Source organism: Toxorhynchites rutilus, chromosome 3 (assembly GCF_029784135.1).
Source record: "Toxorhynchites rutilus septentrionalis strain SRP chromosome 3, ASM2978413v1, whole genome shotgun sequence".
Lineage (NCBI taxonomy): Eukaryota > Metazoa > Arthropoda > Insecta > Diptera > Culicidae > Toxorhynchites > Toxorhynchites rutilus.
In genome coordinates, this window is record NC_073746.1 from 13,652,924 (window position 1) to 13,676,016 (window position 23,093).

A 23,093-nucleotide genomic window follows, 5' to 3' on the forward strand; every position below is an offset into this window, starting at 1 on the left:
AAATTTGGTTGTATTTATCGTGTATTTTTCTTCCATGTGTAGTTTCCACCGAGATTATATAGTCTCGACCGATGGTTGTTTTATACATATGTGACCAGCCGGCGGTCGCATATATGTTATCAACACCGAGAGTTTTTAATACTTTTTATGTTCACGTTCTTCTTGATCCAAACCGGTTGATTCTCAACATATATACACGGAAGAGAGTATAACACCGTGTACATATATGCAACGCATATCATTTTTATACGTGCGTCTTTCTCATATGTACGATATGATTCTATGTATATATGTATGAGAATAAAAAACAAGCTCTAGTCGTCTAACACACATCAACATCTGGTGAATATCGTTCTTCATCTACACTCATCAAGGTTCTCAGCTCTGTATGCTCTTACTCTCCTCTGTGTATAGTCACTCCATAAGCTACATAATACATGTTGCAGTGACCCAAATCGTGTGACACTCTCTGCGATGCAACATCTCTAGCACCACCAAACACAACACCGAAATGGACTCTCGAGGGAGACCTCTCTCGCGCATGGTTATTTTCTGTATAAAAGAGGAAGAGAAACCAAAATACTTGAGAGACGTTCGCTCAGCGATTTGTTCTCTCCCAATAATCAACAACGGAACCGACAAACCGCATGCATGTCACTATCGCAGAAGAGTGGTTGAGCAAAACATTACCCGTTATACACTTTGTTTCCATGATGCTTGTGTTGGTGGGCTGCTTGTAGCGTCACTGCAGCCTCTCTCCCTCTGGGGGGTAAGCTTGCGTGAGCAAACATGATACACAGCCGATGAACGCTCTCGTGAACGTTAGTATGGGTGTAGGCGGGTGTCAAAAAGAAAAATAAACAATGATTTGTAAAAATTTTGCACGCTGCGTTTTTATTCTCTGTGTGTGTGCGTGTGTATATACATGACAAATTCGAACGTAACGAAATTGTGCCGTTAGTGTGATTGAATGAATGGCGGAAAATAAGTTTCCATAAAGTGTTGATTCATTGATTGGGTATTTTAAGTAGATGATCCAAAGAGAGGTTAGTTCTCCGCTTCAAGTGTGGGAAGATTTTGCGATCACGACATAACCTATATTTAGTTTACTTAGAGATGGATTTGCTAGGGTTCACGATATACAAAATTGACATTTGGAAATTAGTGATTTTTCTATATTAGTTTTATTGATGCATGTGAAATTTGAAATCTCCTGTAGGTTTTATAGCAACTGCACATAGATAAATTTAAGCTACTATATAAATATAAATAAATTTAAACATATAAATATATTCCTTCTAAATTAAATTTGTGTTAAATAAACATTATAATTCAATAATGTATAAAATCTTTGATCAAATATTCTTATTGTTTACATTGTTTATTAAAGATACTCGAGTGACCTTCACTGTTCATAAGCTTCTGCACAGAGCCTTCTCCAACCATTCCTCACCACTTTCGGCCATTTTTTCTGGAAATTTTCAACAATGTTTGCTGGTTTCATGTTTATTCTTCAGCGCAACGTTGTTCGATCAAGTTTGAGCAACTTTTTTGCATTCATGGGCCTATCGTAATGAATAGACGAGACATCCTCCTGCACTTGAATACAGCATGTCACACAATAATCTTCGTGCCAATTTGTTCGGTATAAACGGCTTTCCCCCTCGTTCAGGTACATCCTTTCCGTTCGGTTAGGTATGCAGCCGCGTTTCCGGGATATTTTTCCAATGGATTTTTAAAGGGGTCGTCATCCACGATAATACATTCAGGTTTCTTGGTCAGTAGTTTATAGTACAGCTCTCGAACCCTTCGATTTTCACAGATTCAGCCGGTATGTTGTTTCGTTTTGACTGCTTTTGATGGTCTTTCTTTAGCGCAAATTACGTTAATCGTTAAGCTACTTAGTTTATCCACCGCGTGTTCTGCTGGCTCTGAAGGATGTCGCGCTCAATCAAGGATGTCGAGTTCAATAAAAAAAAAAGAAAGTGACAAAACTTTGAGAAAAAATACTCCAACACAGTGGTTCAATCCATCTATATCAATAAAAATGATTTGGTGTCCGTTCCTCAAGATTTAACTCAAGAACGGAGCAACGGATTTAACAGTCAGTATCAGGATTGATGCGTCTTAGTCCCATTCGGAAAGTTGTAAAATTTGAAAGTCATTTTTTTAACAAATTTTGTGAGGAAGTTGAAAAACTGGAAAGTCATTTTTTAGCTAATTTGATGATTTGATTTGAACAGTCAGTATTAGGTTTGATGCGTCTTAGTCTGCGTCAGGTTTATATGTCAAAAAAAAAATATATGAAAACCATTCGGAAAGATGGAAAATTGAAAAGTCATTTTTTAGCTAATTTTATAAATGAAAATGATTTGGTGTCCGTTCCTTAAGATTTAACTCGAGAACGTAGCAACGGATTCAACAGTTAGTATCAGCTTTGATGCGCCTTAGTCTGTATCAGGTTTATATGTCTAAAATGAAATTATATACCACGAATATAGATCACGTACAGAAAAATAATTATGTGGGGACTTGAGTGTTCGAAATTATTTAAATGAAAATATCAATTGTTGGTGGGACGGAGCTCGCCGGGCCACTAATTTATTTTATAATTTTTTCGCATTGTTCGAAGAAATGTATAACATCTGTAGTAAAAAACAATAGTCATCCATTAAAAAATGCGATTAAGCATACTTAAGAACAAAAATGACGCGACAAAAATTGTGATCGATTTTAACTCTTTGTGGTCGTCTGTCTGCTCTCAGCCATCATACCTTTTTTACCGTTCTGGTCTTTTATCTGCTCTCACCCACCACAGCAAGAAACCATGCTTATCGTATATTTTACTCAACCAAGTATCAGTTTATGCTTTTCCTAAACGAAGCTTGATGTCTAGTGAACCTGTTCACGAATCAATACGATGCTCCCATGAGTAATAGATAACGGTACTCAATATCAAACAAAGTAGTCACCCACATAAAACAAAACACAGTGCGTTGAATGCATGGGAATGTGGGACAAAAATCATAACAGCAGAACTTAGCCATTGTAAAACTTTGGTGTGATGGAAAAGATTGTTCCTAAGTATCAGAACTACTGTCTACTTAAATGTCTCATATTATTTGAATAATCGCAAAAGTGTCTCAAACGACAAAATCTTTGTTCATCTGAAGTGAAAAGTTATGATCATTTCGGATACGCAGAAATCATTATTTGGGTAACTACTGATTCAAATTATGTTGAAGTATATAATACATATACAGGGCGGACTCGATTATATACAGTCTCTGATTTCTTTTCACTGTATAGATATAATCGAATCCTATATATAATCGAGACAAAATTTTTTTTTTTCATTCGTTTTCGTTAAAAGAAGAATTTGAATTTTGATTCATCCCCTCAAAGTCAGAAAACTCCTTTCTCACATGAAAAAAAATAAATTTATCCAGATTTTCTCACGAGGTGACAGACGATCATATTTTATGAAAAAAATCCTTCTACACATATGTTCGAATTTCAACAATGACAGAGTTATACAACTTTTTTTTTTGTTTCGGACTCTGTTACCTCAAGCTGGCTCAACATTAAAAAGTACGCTACGAAATTTAATACGACCGCAAAGGGTTAAAATTCATGGTAAAAAAATAAAAACAAGATAATTTATGTCATAAAAAGCCGAGGCTAGTACTTGGTCGTGTAACCTTTGTTACGCATCCCTTCACGCACTCGGTTCGGCATGGATTCCGCCAGCTTCTGGCACGTGGTGACCGGGATGGAGTACCAACAAGCTTGGACTTCTTCGTGTACATCGACCTTTTCACGATCTGCCATAGGTTCTCTATAGGGTTCAGATCTGGTGACTGCGCTGGCCACTCCATGACGTCGACTTTGTTATCCTGGAACAACTAACGGTCTTGGTTGTGTGCTTCGGATCGTTATCATGCATGAACTGTAATTTCAGGGGCATCTCCCACTCGGTTTGTGGCAGAATAAGATCGCTATAGGATTTGGGCGTAGAGGTACTGATCCATGATCTTATCCATCTAATACAGGTGCCACCTGCAATGCATATTCGAGGATTCAATTTAGATTGATTTTTTTTTGCCAATTTAAAAATGTTCTTCGACAAAATGGAATTATTTAATAAAAAGAACATTTTTCGCACTCTGATATTTTTATTAAAAAATCGTGATGAACTCCGATATCCGATTTTTACGCCCCGTTGATCCCCAAGGTCTTAGGCTTGCGATCCGATGCTATCCACTTCAAATGCGCCTGCTCCAACAGAATCTCCGCTTTTGGGTTCACAGGGTTCTTAGATGAAAACGTTAATACGTTTGATTCCAGCCTAATAAACCAGTTTAACGTCCCAAACGAAAAGAGGCCATTTACGATCTGTTTTTACGTTGGCAACGATATTTATGTTGGTTTTCTCGGAAAGAAGATCTGTTGTTCTTTCACCTACTGGGATACCAGGCTTGTTACTAGATTTCTCCAGTAATCGAAATACTATGCGTCCTAGAACTAACCTATTAAATGGTAAACGATCATGTGGTTAGTGACAGAAGTGGATGTGAATCTGACCATTTTTTATATGTTAGTGAGAGTAGATAAGACAGGATGATGGGCACTAGAATTTTCAAGAACTAAGTTTGATGAGATTTGGCAGTTGGTAATCGATTCCACAAGAATTTCACGAGAAATTCTTCAACAGTCGTTTAGGATGAGTTAGCCTTCACTATGACCGCGAAATCGCCATCTTGAATTCATATATGTCGTCCACAAGGCAATAATCTATCGGATAGTAGTCCGTCTTGTCTGACATGTTGAGCCGTTTCAGCAACGGATTGTCCTTGTTTGACCTAAACCGTATGACATTGCTTCTCCTGAATATATGCGGAAATTTAGGTTTAGCTGCAAAAACGTATATACTCATAATTCTCCTCAATCCTGCAATTCATTATTAGGCATTTGGATAGCATTGGGAAATGATCACATTATTTGAAAGTATCGCAGAAGTTTTTGTTACAATGACACCTTCCCATTATTACGAGAATTGCATCGAATACACTCTATGTCCTACCTTCAACATATCGATTCTAGTGGATTCGAAGTACATAAAAATATGTGTCGAAGCATAGGGGGAACAATTACATTTCCCACACCTGTGAAAAACGCCACAAATATACAAACACTCACGCTTGTAAATCTCCAAAAAACTCCGACTCACTCATGCAAATTGAGCGCCTGGCAATAACCCACCTACATACACAGACACAAACAAACACTAAACCATTTTTTCCTGTTCTACTTTCCAGGTTGGTGGTCTATGGCCCAGCTTGCGGCACAGGATTACTTCGCACGGCTGCAGGCATCCGGCATGTCCCAAATGGCTTTCCCTCACGGGGCGGATCTAGCAGGGGCGTTCCCCGCTGGACTAGGTCTTGGTGCCATGGGAGGAGCAGGGGGCGCTTCCGGTGGTGCTGCCACCGGCGGTGGAGGTGGTGGCGCAAATGGTAAAGGTGGCGGCGGAGGTAAAGGAAAGAAACGGGATCGAAGCAGCAACAGTAGTAGTAGTAATGCGAGCAGTACCGGCGGAGCGGGAGGAATGAACGCAGCATCTTACAAGGTAGGTTATAATAATTGTTATAAAGACTTCCTAGATGAAAATGTCACGGCAGGAGACCATTAACTCAAGCACCTGAATCCTCGGCACGAGTCTTGTTCAGTTGAGAAAGGAAGAGACACTGGTATTCAATCAATAGTACTGTGCTCGATGCTTCACTAGAAAAGTTTTAACAGCTTCCGTTCGGAGAGTCACAATATGCCATTGCCACGCGGAATACGTGAGCGGAATCAACGATGAGTTGTTACCCACATTCCTCTCACCCCCATATTGAAACTGCAGCTCCCAAACTGGAACGAATGAAAGCACGGGAGGGGTGGTGAAATTGCTCCGGGTTTGTTTCAATTCGATGGTATTGTTGGCTTGCTACTAGTGGAAGTGCTAGCGGAGTATTCGTTCTAATTTATCACCCTACTGGTGTTGGCCCGCCAACCCTCTCGGAATCGTAATTTATCTTGCCTGTGCGTGTCCTCTTGTTGTCCTCTCCCCCAATTTTGCTGTCGAAATTCTCCACTGCAGGCGGAACAAGGAATGCTGAGAGTGCCAGATCAATAATATAATTTGGCTCTTGGCATCGATTGTGGGTGTGGGTTCGATTTGGTAATGTTGTTGGTGCGGAAAGATATCAGAAGGATACAAACGGATCAATAAAAATGTATTCTCCTATATTTTAATTTTCATTCGCATTCTTTCGACACAACGAATATTCTAATCAATTTCATTCTCTCTTCCAGAACTCATCCTCTCCGTCCGTATCGCAAGCGGCCGCGGCTGCAGCCTACAAGCAGTCCCTCTACAGCCAAGCCACCCTCCACAAAGAACTGATGGCCATCACAGCGGCGGCAGCGGCAGCACAAAACCAACAGCAGCAGGGGGGTGGTGGTACTGGAGGAGGAGGAGGAGGTGGGGGAGGCGGTAATCAGTCGGGATCATCCAAGTCTAAATCCTCAGCGTCCTCTCACGGTGGGGGTAACAGCGGAAGTGGTGGAGGCGGTAGAGGTGCCGCAGGCGGAAACACCGGAAATGATATTCTATCGTTGAGCCGCGGATCGTCCGCTTCGCCGTCGGTCAACTCATCCAACAAATCACAGCCATCGCCTAGCGTTACAATCAGTGCCAGTAATATGTCCGGCTCATCGCCCGGGGGTCACCTGCAGAATCTCTCACGATCGGGGAAGGATTCCGGCAAAAGCGGCAGCGGCGGTCCGGCTGCCGATTTAGGTTAGTGTTATTTTGGCGTGGTTGAAATATGTTTCTGGTAGTCGAGCTTGATTAAAAATTAAAACGGGGGCTGCATTAAAAATATACGGATTAGCCTAGAGGTAATGCGTTTGATACAAAATCGTATATGGCATTGTTTGGATACAAACCTTCAGAGTTGAGAGTTCCAGAATGTCATTAGTATACGAATGATATCCCATTACATTGAACACGTGTGTCAATCGCATACAAATGAGACAAAATATTACTAGTAGTTGATGTTTATAATTGAGTTCGTTGAATGTTGAATATTTTGAGAGATCGATTAACCACTTATGTGTGGTTATCAGCTGGAATCACATTCATGTTACTTCTTTTGATTAACGATAGATAATAGGTTCCAAGATATGATCCGAATATGAAATTTTTCATCAACCTATTGTTGCCTATAGAAGATCAACAGATTAGTGCCTGAACTGAGTTGCCTATGGAAGAAAAACAACTGGAATGGGTGATCATAGGTATAGCAAATTATTTTTTCAACATGACAACGACAAATCGCATGCTGGAAATGTAATGTCATGAGTACTTGGATAACTCCTATAAATTATTACATATTACGAGAGACAGATTTAGTTCGTATTTTGATAAATAAGCTAATTGTACTTATGTAGGAATGTAGCGGCATGTAGCATATTTTCTTTGTTTAATTTTCTAAACAACGCGTTCAATAATGTTGGCAAATAGAAGCTTTACGAGGGGTCTGAATTGAGATTACTGATTTTCAGTATTCAGTCGCTTTTATGAGCCGGACATATATTGTGCTATTCGAAAAGGCATGGAAATAATTGACTTGTTGGTAAAGTCAATTTCGAAACGATTTTTCTATCACCCGCGGAATTGAAAACTGTTCAGGTAATCTTTTTTTTCTTTTATATATTAGAGAGGCTTGAAACATTCAAATTCATCCGCCTCTGTCCGGTCATTATTAGGTATTAGTTACCATTCCATTTTCTGTAGTTTTTTGTTGATGAACAATAACTGCAAAGCTGACCAGAAAAGTGAAGTTTCTTGTGCAGACAGACTATAACCAAAATGAAGAAACAGTAAATGACATGCATTTGCTGATCAAAACTGAATTGCTCATCATTGAAAATAAATTGAATCATGATCTTCACAAAGCGTTTGATCCCAAAGGAATTTATGACCGATGAATCTTTACAATCAGAGCTATATTATTAACGAGGTACCGACCCTTAACACACTTATCTTAGTGGCAGCATATGTAAATCGCGGTATGTTCACACACAAAGTTTTATAAGTATAGGTCATGTATATCTCCATTTCGGATGATTAAAATCCATGTTTCACATTACCTTTTCGATAAGTCGTACAAGCTTCGAGGTACTCGAACCAAAAGATATTAAATCCTTTAGCCCAGTTACTTCTAATCAAGCCAATCATTTTTCGTAACAGGTTTGTGAACTGAAATAGTCCGTTGAAATACTTCATTCGCAGCGATGGCCGTCTCGCTACTGCCTTCATCCTACCCATGGCCAGCTCTTCTAAATCCTTTCGTTCGGGTACGAGAACACTCACAGACTTTGCCCTTAAAAGTTCATTGCATCTAGCCCGCAGCTTGCTTGCATAGTCTCAATATTTTGCGGTCCACACAAATGTATGGGAAATTAAAATATTTCAACAAACTAATTATTGTAAAATATGCTACCATACATTGTTAGGGAGCATTCAAAAGATTGATTCAATGAGCTCCTAAATACATACAAAATCGCCCAAAATTAGGCAATGTTTCGCGACTAATTTCCAATTTTTCATTTGTACCTACAATATGTTTCCGAAATACGTAGTTGAAATATTTGGAGTTTTCCAAAACGCTTCGAAATTAAAATATTGCTTTTTGTGTGTATTATAATCCGTTTATCTCAGATATATGTTATCAGAAAATTAATCAATTTTGTACTTGATTCACTCTGATTGTTCCATAAATTCAAATGAGAATTTGGAGCAGGACGACGACCAGGAAGATGAATGGGTGTAATTTCATACGAAGAATTATTTTAAAGCATTGGTGATATTCTACGATTTATATTCTATGTTATACTGATTGATATTGTTTATGTTTTATGATACTTAGATCCATCCATCCATAGTCAATTAAAGCATCAACAAAATCGTTCACTAGTAAAATTATAAACAAATTGTAAACGAAGGACATTATGAAGGTTTATTCCATTTCTGACCTAAACAAACACATTTGCTGATGTTTTCTTTCTCATCGTTATCTTATTCGGTGGAAATTGACTGGTACTCTGGATTCTCACATGTTTCTGTTATTTTTCAGGTCTCAGTGCATCGATGAATGCGCTCAACACGCTGTCTCAGTTCGGAAATCTAGACCTGTCGACGCAGCAGAATGTCACGGCAACGATGAACGCGCTGGCCGCGAGTTCTACCAAAGCAAAGGATTACATGTCCTCAGGGATACTGAAGTAAGTACATTTATCCATAGAATAGAGTGGAGCGAATCTTTTCACCTTGTTTATTTCATATGAATTCATATATTTATGATGGGACTAGGATTGTCAAGTGCCATACGGTGTTATCGTTCGATTGTACGCGAAAGCTAGTTCCATCCACTGCCGAGTTCCTATTGTTGAAATTTCGTCTAGAAATTTCTGGAATCTTCCCTTCTAAAAAAATAAATTTTCATTGCTGTCTTGATGTTTGAAGAGCTCAGAAATTATGGACAAGACGCGGTTATTGAACTTTTACATCTTATTTATAGAACAAGTTTTGAAGCGAATGGAGGTAGCCTCTCGATATTTGAATAATTCAGCTTCCAACCATAACTCCCACAAACCAATTGCTAAAATGTTGGATAAATTGGATAAATTGATTTCTGTCTGTCTGTCTGTCTGTCAGTCTGTCTGTCTGTCTGTCTGTCTGTCTGTCTGTCTGTCTATCTGTCTGTCTGATTCTTATGGACTCGGAAACTACTAAACCGATCAACATGAAAATTGGTATGTAGGGGTTTTTGGGGCCGGGGAAGGATTTCGTGATAGTTTGAGACCCCTCCCCCTCTCTAAGGGAAGGCTGCCATACAAATGAAACACAAATTTCTGCATTACTCGAGAATTAACCAAGCAAATGAAACGATATTTGGCATGTGGAGGTTTCAGGATGCAATAAATGTTTCTATGGTGATTAGACACTCCACCCCCGTCTCTAAGGGGGGGCTTCCATACAAATAAAACTCAAATTTCTGCATTACTCGAGAAATAATCAAGCAAACGAAACCAAATTGTGCATATGGAGGTTTTAGAGTGCAATAAATGTTTCTATAGTGGTTAGACACTCCACCCCCTCTCTCTAAGGGGGAGCTGCCATACAAAATTAAACGGGGTCGATTAGAAGATCAATCAATGAACAGTTCTGCAATTGGACCCATTAATGCTCATAGTAAGAAAACGTAAATGTTTGGAGGTATTGATAACAAAAAACAAATTTTGCACGGGACGAAGTTTGCCGGGTCAGCTAGTTTCAACATAATCAACCAAAACAGGTGAAACTAACCACCGATTAAGGATATCTGCACACGAATGTTCATTATAGTTTGCTTCTTCACGAGATCAGCATTCCAGGACAAGAAAACACAAAGCCTACATGAGAACACATTTCACCTAGTCCGTCTATACAATCGCAATGTGCAGGTTGCACTGTTCCTGTACAACTTTTTGAATAATCAATCTGCTCCCATTAATATGGATCATAGCTATTACAAAAATTTATATTTTTTTTCCGTGTATATGGCTTCGACGCTTAAAGTAAATATTTTTATGTAAAGATACATATGTTCGCATGTTATTAATATAGAGCAGCGCGCAATTTTTGTAACTATTTCGCTAAAATAATTATTTAAACAAAGCTCAATCTTGTCGATCGATATGAATCCTATGGAGCTATACGCTATACGCCTAAACGCCCTAACTGCCAAGTTTTGATTGATCCGATTTACGATTTCCCCAACACAGACTTCTAAATCGATATACCAGTGGGAATCCGTTTTGCAAATATACATGCAAGCAGGGGGTATTTTTGTTCCCACTGAGCTGTGTTTCCCTAACATGGACTTCAAAATCAATGTGCTTGGGGGAATCCGCTTTGCAAATACATGCAATCCAGAGGATTTTTGTTCTCACCGAGCTGTATTTCCCTAACACTAGAGATGGCCAAAACAGTTCACTTTGATGAACGGTTCCCTCACTAACCGTTCATCTAAATGATTCAGTTCTTTTGAACCGTTCTTTCGCTCTTTCGTTCAGCGGTATTAAGAACAATATAGAATGTTAGCTAGAACCCAACATCAATAGACAGCTATTAATTGATATCGTTGGATTGGATAGTATATGTATGGAATTTATATTTTTGAAATTTAGTGGGGAAAGATAAGCTGCTCCTTCTTTGAAAGTTGCAAACAGTATATGAAAATAGGTTTATCGGTCGACAAAAGTTTATATAATAATTTGATGCGCACAAAATATGTGCAATTTTTCATATTCTCTTTTTGGACAACACACAGGTTCCATGTAAGATCATATTTCATAATGTTCATTCAAGGGAATAATCAGCAGCGATCTTAACTAACAATCAATCATACAAACAATCTCGATAACACGTACACGCAATAGGCCAAACAATGAATTGAAAGCAACGAAAAATCGTTTTTCTCAACATGCCCTCACTATAAGATTTTATCTTTACCTAATACATGAATCGCCCCAGCTTCCCCCAGATTTTTTTTCTGATAATCAGGAAATATATGAATGTTACGCGGAATTGAAAGAATACATTAAATTGAAAATATATAGTTTTGCTTTTAATACTACGAAAATCTAATTTAATTTTTAACACAAAATTGAGTATACATTAACATAATAAACCCTGCTTTACATGCATTTTGCTCATAAATAACAATATTGTTTTATTTTCCTTACAATCATTTTCGTTATATTTATCCATTCCGTCCATCGCAAATCAGTTCAGCTGCACTCGTTATTTCGCAAACAGTTCGCCCGCAAACACTTCGTTCTCAAACAGTTCGTTCCCAAACAGTGCACTCTCAATCAGTTCTTTCCAATACAGTTCACTCGCAAACAGTTCGTTCTGAACCAGTTCGTTCACAAACAGTGTATTCTCCATCAGTTCGTTTAGAAACCGTTCGCTCGCAATTAGTTCGTGAAAGAACTACCGTTCTTTGAAAAAGAACGACCGTTCGTTCACTCTTTTCGGCGAACTAGTTCTTTTGTACCGTTCGTGAACGGTTTGCCCATTTCTACCTAACACGGACTTGCAATGCCAGATGTACTAGAAATGAAATATTCACTAGCGTTCACAGCACATAAACACGAGCAGAATAAGCGAGTTTTGTTGTTTCGAGCACAGAAAGATTCTGAGAATTTTCCTCAGAGATACAATACTTATACGCTAGCAACATCTTACTTACTATGCAAGTTTCTTACCCTTCGTTGTTTCTATTCTAGCGGCCGCATAAGTTGCCCGTTATTGACAGCTCTGTTCGGGAAAGCACACAAATGGACAGAACAAATGTATAGGGAAAAGGGAATGCTTCCAATTTGCATCAATTTAAATCATATACAGATTATGGGATTATAATGTATAGCGTATCAAACAATTCTTAGAAAAATCCTGATTCGATTGGTATGTGATCGTTAAAATCTGTTCGCAGCAAAAATAGCTATATTTCATAAAAACGTGACCGGTTTTCTGATTTGGCACCCTTAATGTAAGACGTAGTCCTACGTCAAAAAAAATCTGCGAGAGCTTGTGCGAGTGTGGTTATGATGAGCGCGGGCCGGTGATGGGACAATCTTTTTTACGCGTTCTCTCGAAATTACGCGATTTTCTTTTTGCTTGCACGCATCAGTCACGTAAAAAATGATTTCTGTGTGTTTCGACAAACACGGAAAAAATAACACAAAATAACGAGGTCGATCGGCTATACTAAAGTTTTACGGGTAAAAGTAGGTATGATTTTTTTTCAGGTTCGAGTACGGGATCGTAAAGATTCATGTGTATCCGAAATCGCATAACATGCAAAAACACGATTTTCTATATCATTAATGGATTAAGTCGTATATCAGTATAACGATCATCCTAATATCGCGATATGCAGCATTATGTACGCACATTCTATTCATTTCATATAGCATTGTCGGGTCGAATCGCATATCAGTGTAAAAAGTTTCGTATATCGTTATATACGGCTTTATATGCGTATAAAATATGGCATATACGTATATCGCTTTCACTTTTGCGTGTATATCTCAGTATGTATGTATATCGCCTCCAATTATGGCTACAAAATTTCCTTGAGGAATATGGAACATGTGTCAGACAAAATGTTCAAATTTGTTTCGTTGTATACAATACGTAGAAAAAAACATTTCTTTGGCAGTTTTTTTTTTGGATTTAACGCGATAATAACGTATGTCTCCTCTTTCCAGCGATCCGTCCTCGTTGCTGGGAGTGCGACTCCCGCCGGACACCGAGATCATCAAGTACACCAGCTCGATCGGTGGCTCGAAAGCACCGGGATCAACCGGGCGTGGACGTAAGAAAACCGTATCTATTGATGAAAATTCATATTTTGCTCAAATGCATGGTTTAAGTGCAGCCAAGCGCGCAAGAATGGACACGAATGATTTTGGCCAGCAAGGTGGACAAGGAGGAACATCGGGAGGTGGTGGCGGTGGGGGAGGAATATCGTCAGGTATAGGCAACAGTGGCGGTATTGGTGGCAGCGGCAACAGCTTACAGGGAAGTTGTGGCGGAGGTGGTAGTGGTGCATCCAACAGTGGTGGAAACATTGGCGGGAATAACGATCGAATCGAAGTCATCAAGCTGCCGCCCACGATAACGTCCAATGGTGTGTATAATAGTGGAAAAGGTGGGATCCGATAACGTTTGCTAGACAGAACTTTCGAAACATGACTTCTATTTCCAGGCAAGGATTCAATGTCGGATTCGTTGAGCGATTGGGCCGGACTGAATCTCAGTGCAAAATCGTCATCGACAATCGCGTCCTCATTAGCTGCGGCGGCTGCTGCACACGCAGCCGCTGCGGTCAACGATTCTCAGGATGATGCACCTCTAAACCTCTCGATGAAGTCATCGAAGCCATCGGATAATCGCGAATCACCAGCTCCACCGTCCGGATCATCGACCCCTAGTGCCAACAGCTTGCAGAGTCTCAGCACAATTACAGCCGCATTAGGTGCCAGCAGTAGCTCCGGCAATGCCGATACGCCCCGATGTGAGTGTAGAAAAAGAAGGAAAAGTATGATCTAAATGATTGGTTGCAGATGCTGAATTTAAAGCATTTGCTTTAGAATTAGTGCATTGTTTTTAGTAGTTTCCCTTGCATGTTGCTCCCTGAACCCATCCAGCCGACACATACCGAATCACCTTCCCAGTACAATAACACGCGCTACTCACAGAGCATCCCAACTTAGCCGAATCTTGTTAGATGATAGATGAAGTGTATCCAACGCAACATAAGAATTTCCGCATTCTCTCTTTCTTTCACATATGAACGGAATACAAAAAAACGTGCGCAGCTCGTCGAAAGTCCAACAATAAGAATAGATCGTCGTCGTCGGCGGCGGCAGCGGCAGCAGCAGCAGCGGATGCTGCCGCCTGTGGCTCCACACTAACGGCTGGTACCGGCTTTGGTGGTAGCGCTTCTTCCGGCAGCGCGAATAGCTCTTTGAACAGCAGCATCAGCTCCTTACTGCTAGCCGCCAGTGGTGGTGGTGGGGGCAGCGGCACTACCACCAGTGGCAATGGCAACCAACAACTAGTCGGTGGAAGTGCTGCCACCGGAGGAACCAGCGGCGGCGGTGGCGGCAGCAGTGCCGGCACAAGTGGCCCCAATAGCCATTTGGCAGCCCAGCTTGGACTTAACAGTTCCCTTTCCGAGCTGCTGAAGATCTCCAATTACGACGAGTACGATTACACGACACTCGCTGGATGTTAGTATAGTTTTTATTCTGTGCAAACCTTATGATGATGACGATGATGATGCTACATAATTAAGCATTATTATTGTTTTGAAATTGCTTCAAATCTGCTATCCAATTTTACCAGCTGTTATCTCAAATAATACGTTCAAAATTTCACGGTGCTTTTTTTTTTGATATAATCAAAAGGAAAGGCAGCATTTCAAAACGATAATTGTTTTCATAAAAATGAACCACACTTAGTATTCATATACTTTTTATGTTTGTATACAATTATTTACGAAACGTTATTGCACGAGAGTTGATTCAGCCACTCACTTCGGTCAGTGCAATAGAAACCCAAAAACCCACGACGAGTATCATACGATCTCAGTTGTTCGTCTCTTATACATAGTGCGAACAAGTTCTCATTTTCAGCTCCACATAATGGGATCAATCGTTTGTAGCTTGCACTCACGGCAAACCCTGCGTAGTAGAGCCAATGCTTCGAGAGTTCAGACAGCAGGGATTTTTCTTCCATTTTGCATTCTTGAGTTCTTGGATCGAATGTGTACTAGGGTGGCGTTCTCGACAGCAACCGCTGCCTAATAGATTTTCAACTTCAGTTTACCACCGAAGAACGCAGCTCTCACCACTGAAAATTATATTCTTCACACCAGTCTTGAATTCGCTACACTTTAACGCCACTTCTAACCCGGAAACAATGCTCGAATTCAGGAAAATTTATTGATCGGATCGGAAAAAGTCACCAAGTATTTCACGATTCATCTGTCATTCTGCTAGCGAGGGTTTCCAAATTGCCTTTCTCAAAGCCGAGCGTTTAGTTTAGTTTTTCAAATTGGCCTTATTTAAAGATGATTTAAAGATGAATGAACTGAGAATGTCTGAGATTCTGAGAAAGCCTCGATATTTCGAAATATCATCATCATTACACCGATGAATTCGAATACGCTCCATGATTCACAAAAGCTCTCTTTCAGCAAAACATTCAAAAATGAATTCATTTTCGATTACTTTGGATATTATTTTAGAATGCACCGAAATTTTCAAAATAACTCTTTAGTCGAAAGTTTTGTAGCGTTGAAAAGTACCGATGGGTTTGCGCGGTTTTGTAGAAACCATTGAAGAAGGGGATTACATGATTCTTGTTCTCGAGAGATTTGTGTTTTTATTGCCAATGCACGTAGCGCACTCGGTATGCATCGCGAATATACTTCTCTTGCTAGACACAGTGAGGCCCGAGGTGATAACGCATAAAATTCGTACGTGTGATTCAATCATAACAATCTCTACATAACGGTATGAAAATCGACGCGACACTTCCTATTTTGTTTTTTTCTTGCCCGTCAGTGCAAGCTCTGCACTATGCACTCTACCCGCATATTCTGAGAATGCATTCTGTGGCGAAAAAATAGTTTGCTTTCAAAGCAGTTTTTAAGCTATGGGAGAAAAATTTTGGGTCATGATAATCGCAAGGGAACCATGCTGTAGGGGCGACCCTTCTGGCCGCAAATATCATACTAACGTTTCTTCCCATTCCCCAGTCTACCCAAGCCCAAGCTCAATCTATGGAAGAAAGTTTCTGGATCAATAAGTATCCTTACTTAGTACTGAGCATCTATGTCGGACATCCGCATTGAGAGAGACTACTGTCTGCTAGCTGGAGTGAGACCGTGACTTGAATAATGATGTTCACGATTCAAATAAATTTATTGAATGACGTACCCAGTGGATCTTTTGCGTCTCAACGTAGGTATTAACAAGCGTCATTTTCATAAGTACTTGGTTGAGAATTCTTATGTTATTTCTTATTTCTCCAGAATACGCGTGTACAGATTGGAAAAACTTTCTTCGACGAAGAGTCCTCCGGTCAGAGTGCGAATTAAACCCAAACCAAATGTGTTCGCTGGTTTGAATTATAGGGGCTATAGAATTTATCAGTTCATTTGCTCCTAGCCTTGAGAAGGCCAATTTGAAAAACATTTCCGTATCGTTCTTTGTCTTAAAGAGGCTTTCAACTTTTCAGTTCATTCGCCTCTATGAAAAACAAAACTAATATCTCAGTCATTTGGAAAACCTTGCCACCATCTGATTACTAGCTGGGTGACTAATGATTTGTAAATGCTGTAAATCTCGAATAGCTTGTTTAAAATAATAAATTGAAAATGGGCGGATTGGGTTTTTTTATAATTCGTTTATTTTTACAGGCTCAGTTACATAAGTTTTAAGGAGTCGAATTCTTAATTATATTTTTATAACTATACAAAAACCAATTTTCTTAAATCTAAGGTTAATAAGATAGAAAACCGATTACTCGCGGTCTACTCGAGCTTAGTAGGATGAGCTTGAGCTTGAGCTTGGGTAGACTGTACAATTCGTAGTTGCTCTCCGTGATTGACCTGAACCAACCAAATTGCACATAGAACACACAGAATGACGCTTGGGACTAGCAAATCATTCTCGTTGTGCAATTTTCGGTGATTCAAGCTTTGAATGGTCAATAACGACGCCGGCCACGTCCTTACAGTCACCAGGGGAAGGGAAGGAACGTTAGTATGATATTCGCCGCCCGAAGGCCAGAAGGGTCGCCTCTATAGCGTGGTTCCCTAGCGTATATCATGGAAGGGATAGTTGTTAGTGGGAATGGTTAATAAAAATCAGGATTCACTGCGGTAGGTGATGTGATTCTAAAAAACGTGAGCTCTCAACTATTCGGCGAAATGAGATTTGTAGAAAATATACATTCTTATCGGACCGGTCATGCATTTCGATATTCATCGTGCTTAGGACATACATATTTTCTTGCCCTGAGGAGGTCTTAAAAACTCTTTTTAAAAAAAAGTACACCTGAACATTTCATAAACTCAATCAAGAAGGAATTTAACTACTTCGCGTACGACGTTTCGAAGGGTCACACATCGAGTAATTTCACTACTCTACTGAGCGTCTTAGCACTTTGATATGCAAGCGCACTACGAGAGAGTCTCGACGTTGTACGTTGTACATTGTAAGTAAAGGGTTAATATCTGAGCATTTAATATCCAAATCATAAAATAGTAAAATTTAAAAGGAAGGCAAATTACCGGTTGCTAATCGTTTAACGACAAATTATCAGCATCTAATCCACTGCGACAAGGAGCGCTTTGGAGTATGTGTCACGCACACTATCTAGAAATGATTCGCGTTGACTTGTATTACGAATGACGTCGCCCTAACATTCATGCATATAATAATGAATGTACGGAATGTATGAGGGAACTTAGCTGTATTAGTTTGATTTGATCTCCGGCATAGCTCTGTTGATTTCACCACGGGGCACGGGGCTCTTCCTCGGTGATAATACCACTGAGGTATATTAAATACATTCGCGTTCAAGCAAGTGTTGCGTTCGCTTTGTGTAGCACAATAATCATACACTCATACATAGTTCAGAGAAAAATAAAAAGAACAAAAAATAAATAAAAACACATACACACGAATGAATTACTTTACGATTCGGGTTGCGGTAAATAATTTTTCTTATCGACAACGACAAACAATCAGAAATGCACCGATGCACACAATTTTTCTATCCGAATCAGGGTAAAGCGAACACAAACAGAACACCTCTACTCGAGCTTAGTAGGATGACATATTTTTTTTTCAGGAAAAGGGTGAGATATATGGATTGTAACAATATTGATGATCACACTCAATCCATAAATCTATTCGCACATCTATAGTGTGTATTTACATTTCAACTTAAATTGCAATTTTTTTAATCCACATTGTGCGTAGATTCTATTTCTATTTCAAAAAACTTGCCCTGTTTTATGATTTGGCACAATTTCTGAAAGACATAGTCCTACTTAAAGAAAACTAGGTGATGGTTTCTAGGGTTGGTCAGGACGGGCTAACCAAAAGAGTCCGCCCTCCATCCATCCCTGACAATTTATAAAATGAAAAAAGATGGAATCAAATGAAAAATAAATAATGAAAATCGTTCTTTTTTCTTCAGTTTAGTTGTTATCCAAAATGTTTGCTGGATTTTTGAAAATTGCAAATCCAATGATCACAATTTGTGTTTAGCATCGAAAAATGTATAAGAATAAAATATTTTCGACAAATATTGTTTCAATTTTGAACATCAAAGCATTTTTGAATAGAGCTGATGAATATTTCTCTAAAATTTAACTATGCTTAAAAAGGGAGTTCAGTTGGACCCGACTTACTGGAGGTTCAAAAAATCTACATTTCTCATTCACATACACAGACACCAACATTCGAAGATTAAATTTTGTTGTTGTATAACACAATATAAACAACTCGGAAATTCACCGCTGTATACCCTTTGCAGCCCAATTCAAAGAAGGCCGTCCGCGCAACCTCGGCCGTGGTGTTTCGAAGCCCAAGAAGAACACGGTAGCGTCACTACTCGCCCAAAGTCGAGCCGTTGGTTCGAAGCCACTAACCGCACAGCAGCTGCTCACACAGGAAGCTGACATAGTAAGCCCCACTCAGTAGTAATAGCTTCCAGTAAAATGATATATAACCGTTTCATATTCATACAGGAAAAACTCCGCCAAGTAATGATCGAAGCTAGTCAATCGATGGACAGTACCTCAAACACTAACACGGACACCGAAAGCGTCGCGGAAAGTGGAATGTCCGAATCGGAGGGGGAAGAACAGGTCAACGTGAAGGAACTTCGGGTGCCCCTAGAAAAGGGCTGGCGACGAGAGACGGTGATTCGGGGACTGACGAAGAACGGCCAGATCAAGGGCGATGTGTTCTACTATCCGCCCCAAAGTTTGAACAAAATGAAGGGCATGAACCAGGTGCAGCTGGTAGGATTGATGCACTGCTGACAGCTGCGGAACATTTTGATAATTGATGTGTTATGTTTTTCTGCTTCCAAAAAGTATCTGGACCAATTCAAACCGAAGGACCTGACGCGGGATAATTTCAGCTTCTCGGCTAAGGCAGTGGTGGGAACGTTCCTGCAGCCGGCGCCACCTCCATATGCCACCGACGGGGAGTATATCAAGATGACGGATGCGGAAGTGGCTCGGAGGTTGGAGGAACTTAAAATGTTCACTCGGCATACCGCTTTGGGCGTGGAACAAAGGATCGAGATCGCTAAGCAGCAACAGGCTATGAGAGATGCAAAGAAATTGGCAAAAGATGAGATCAATAAAAATAAAGAGAAGGTTTGAAAACACGCGTTCGCTAGAAAAATTGAATTTAATTATTTTATTCTCAATTTTAGGCGCGCCAAGTGAAGGAAGCCGAACGAAACGAACGGTTGGAGCAGCAAAGGAAAGAGCGAGAATTGAAGAGTCAGCAAGCGATGGAGGTACCAAACAAACTAGAACACATGAGGAAACCAGAACTGACAACGTTTTCTCTGTTTACAAACATTTTAGGCCAAAAGAAAGCGAGATGAAGAAATCGCGCGTCAAAAAGCCGAAGAAGCTGCACGGAAGCAACAGGTGAGCTGAGCTTTTTCCAGCTGTTGATAAAAGCGTCCATTTAAATGAATATATTTTTATTTCAAAACAAAAACATGAACTATAAATCGAAATTTGGCATTTTTTACTCATGTTACCGACGATCGACGGCGTACCCAAAAAAACCTGACACACATTTTGAAACGAAACGAAGGAGAAAGAATTGAAACGTCAGCAGGCAATCTTACAGAAAGAGCAGGTACAGACCAATCATCCACAAGTGATTTCACCTATTCAGTAGTTGTGCAACTAGAGATAGTCCAAATATAGAGCCAGTGTTTGTTATTCCATCATATATTGCTTAACAAGCCGCAATCATCGTAGGATTATTAAATTTTGTGTGCAAAATCCCCCTTTGTGTGTATGTATTTTGTGTTTTTTTTTTGTGATTGTTTATCATTAGTTTGTCACATAATTGGTAATTTATTCTATACGCAAGAGAGACATTCGATTAAATATAGTTATGAGCGAGAATTGTATGACGCCCAGAAAAAAAAATACGTTAAAGCTGAGTATAAAATGCCACCAAAGCCACACCCAATTTCCAGGAATATATTAATGTCTACGTTCAGACTAGTTTTTATCACATTCTCACTTCATTTTTTCCACTCTTGCGATTTGTATTTATTGTCTAGGAACTGGCCAAACAGAAAGAGCTGATGTACGCCGTTGAAATGGTAGGCTTCTACATGGTTCTTTTTTTTCTTCACTGCAATACTTCAGTATTTGTTCAATTTGGTTGAGCTGTTTAACTTCCTAACGCTTTATGTTACGAAATAATTTGATAGAACTTGTTTACTGCGTGTTATTACTAACTTCAATAACCGGATTTTGTCATTTACTGTCTTTTATAGTCGGTTGCCGAACTGAGAAAAAAAAGCATTACTCATTGATTGGCTGGTGTTCTAGTTAACAAGATTATTTCTTCTGCTAGGTGATAAGTGAACTATAAAATGGGGTCACATTTGTCGGAAGAAAATACGAAGCGAGATTTATCGGGGAACGACGATCTCATCGTTGTTTCCCAGCAAACCCAAATTATCAAATAGATACTTCCGGCTGATAGTCCTCAACGTCGTCAGGATATTTTTAGTTTGCATCTATTTTTACCTTTTTTATATGTTGTAGTACTCAATAGATAAATGGTGTTTGTTTATAACTGTTGAATTAACTAATTTTTCACTAATCCAACAACTGTGCAACTCGATTTTAAATGATTATTTAATTGTTAAATATTTTTCTATCTTTTATATCATGCGTTATTACTTTTTTGGGTATTTCACCAAAATCATTTGAATGTTTTATATGTATTTCTATACCATATATTTCTTTTCTATAAACCAGTACATGTCGTACACCAGAACATGGCGCAAATAAAAAATCAGTTAAGCAGAACGTTTCAGGATTTCACTTGAAATAATTCATGAAAAACCCTCAAGATAAATACCAGGTTGTTCAAGAAGTTTTTTCATTCGATAGGAAAACACAATCAAAGCACACACATAATTTTGATTATTCAATTTAATGTTCGTGAAAATGTAATGCGGCTCTTGATCCAAAGATCTTTTTATGTATAAATTCTATCCCTGAAGTTAGAATCCGGAGGGCTGTAAAACTGCTATAACCTCTTGCTTCAATGAAAATAGTTTTTTTTAAATTTGAGTACAGACAGATGTCTAAGGTAATTAAATCAGGACTAACATGCTCGGTTAAAAATAGACTTTTCTCAAAGAGTCCAGGGTAAAAGACTATGCAACATAGAATCTGCCGGTTTGTGTTATTCTCAAGCATGATTTATTATCTAGCTTAGAAAAGTACATTGTCACGGCCACGATAATTTTGCTGATATGTTGATATGCATCAATAATATTGAGAGCAGGCTTTCAAGTGTTGAGCATGCTGATATACTGGAATTGTGTAATAGTTTCCTTCGAGGGTAATACACTTGGTATAGCGAGATTCAAACATTTCGATTCCCTTTCAGTAGTATGAAACGTCTAAGTCTCGAAATATGCCTCAGTGCCACTCTGCATACTGCATATTGTAGCCAGGAATGTGATAATTGATCCACGTTTCATCCATTGTCACAAAACTTCGAAAGAATCCACTCAATTACGCTTCAGCAATGTCAAACCGACTGTTGAATCATCAACGCGCCGTTGTTTTTGGTCAACGGTCAGCAAACGCAGCACCCATCGCGCGGATAGCTTTTTCATGTGAAAAATGTCGTGCAAAATGTATCCCACTTGTTCTTTTGAAATGCCTACGACCTCAGCTAACTTGCGTAACTTCACTTTACGATCGTTCAAAACGAGTCAATGCACTTGTTTTACGATTTCTGGATTCGTAACCTTCCAGGGAGACGTGCATCTGCGGTGCTTCAACTTCAACATCATTGCTTCAACCAAACAATGTTTGATCAAAATACAATATTCCACTTTTGCCATTTTCTATACGAATGCTCAGGTGGTGACACTTAAACAACTGTAGTTTGTGAACAAATAAACGAAATGTCATGAAACTTCACACATATGCTTGTGAGAGACGAACCTCTCAAAATGAATCTTGTTCATTTTTAGTAGCGTCATCTATTGGAAAATCCCGAGACTTTTCAGCCCATGTAGTAGGGCTATGTATAAATTATTATGGTTACTTGGGTACACTTGTCTGCAACCATAAGATCATCTATTGAACTTGAATACCTTTTAGCTATTATTT

General features: G+C 39.3%; 1 protein-coding gene across 20 annotated transcripts in view; it reads left to right on the top strand.

Moving 5' to 3' along the window:
- Window positions 1–23,093, top strand: part of LOC129778600 (uncharacterized) — a 190,428-nt gene that overhangs the window by 136,394 nt on the left and 30,941 nt on the right. For 15 of the 20 annotated variants that reach the window (XM_055785600.1, XM_055785597.1, XM_055785611.1 and 12 more), the window contains exons 4-16: window positions 5,319–5,629; window positions 6,361–6,847; window positions 9,189–9,336; window positions 13,372–13,814; window positions 13,872–14,180; window positions 14,485–14,898; window positions 19,223–19,371; window positions 19,437–19,712; window positions 19,788–20,075; window positions 20,135–20,221; window positions 20,292–20,357; window positions 20,530–20,574; window positions 21,011–21,052. In XM_055785600.1, the coding sequence (XP_055641575.1) occupies window positions 5,319–5,629; window positions 6,361–6,847; window positions 9,189–9,336; window positions 13,372–13,814; window positions 13,872–14,180; window positions 14,485–14,898; window positions 19,223–19,371; window positions 19,437–19,712; window positions 19,788–20,075; window positions 20,135–20,221; window positions 20,292–20,357; window positions 20,530–20,574; window positions 21,011–21,052 (3,065 nt within the window). The remainder of the gene's footprint in view (window positions 1–5,318; window positions 5,630–6,360; window positions 6,848–9,188; window positions 9,337–13,371; window positions 13,815–13,871; window positions 14,181–14,484; window positions 14,899–19,222; window positions 19,372–19,436; window positions 19,713–19,787; window positions 20,076–20,134; window positions 20,222–20,291; window positions 20,358–20,529; window positions 20,575–21,010; window positions 21,053–23,093) is intronic. The other 5 variants (XM_055785606.1, XM_055785613.1, XM_055785604.1 and 2 more) reach the window with 4 other exon arrangements.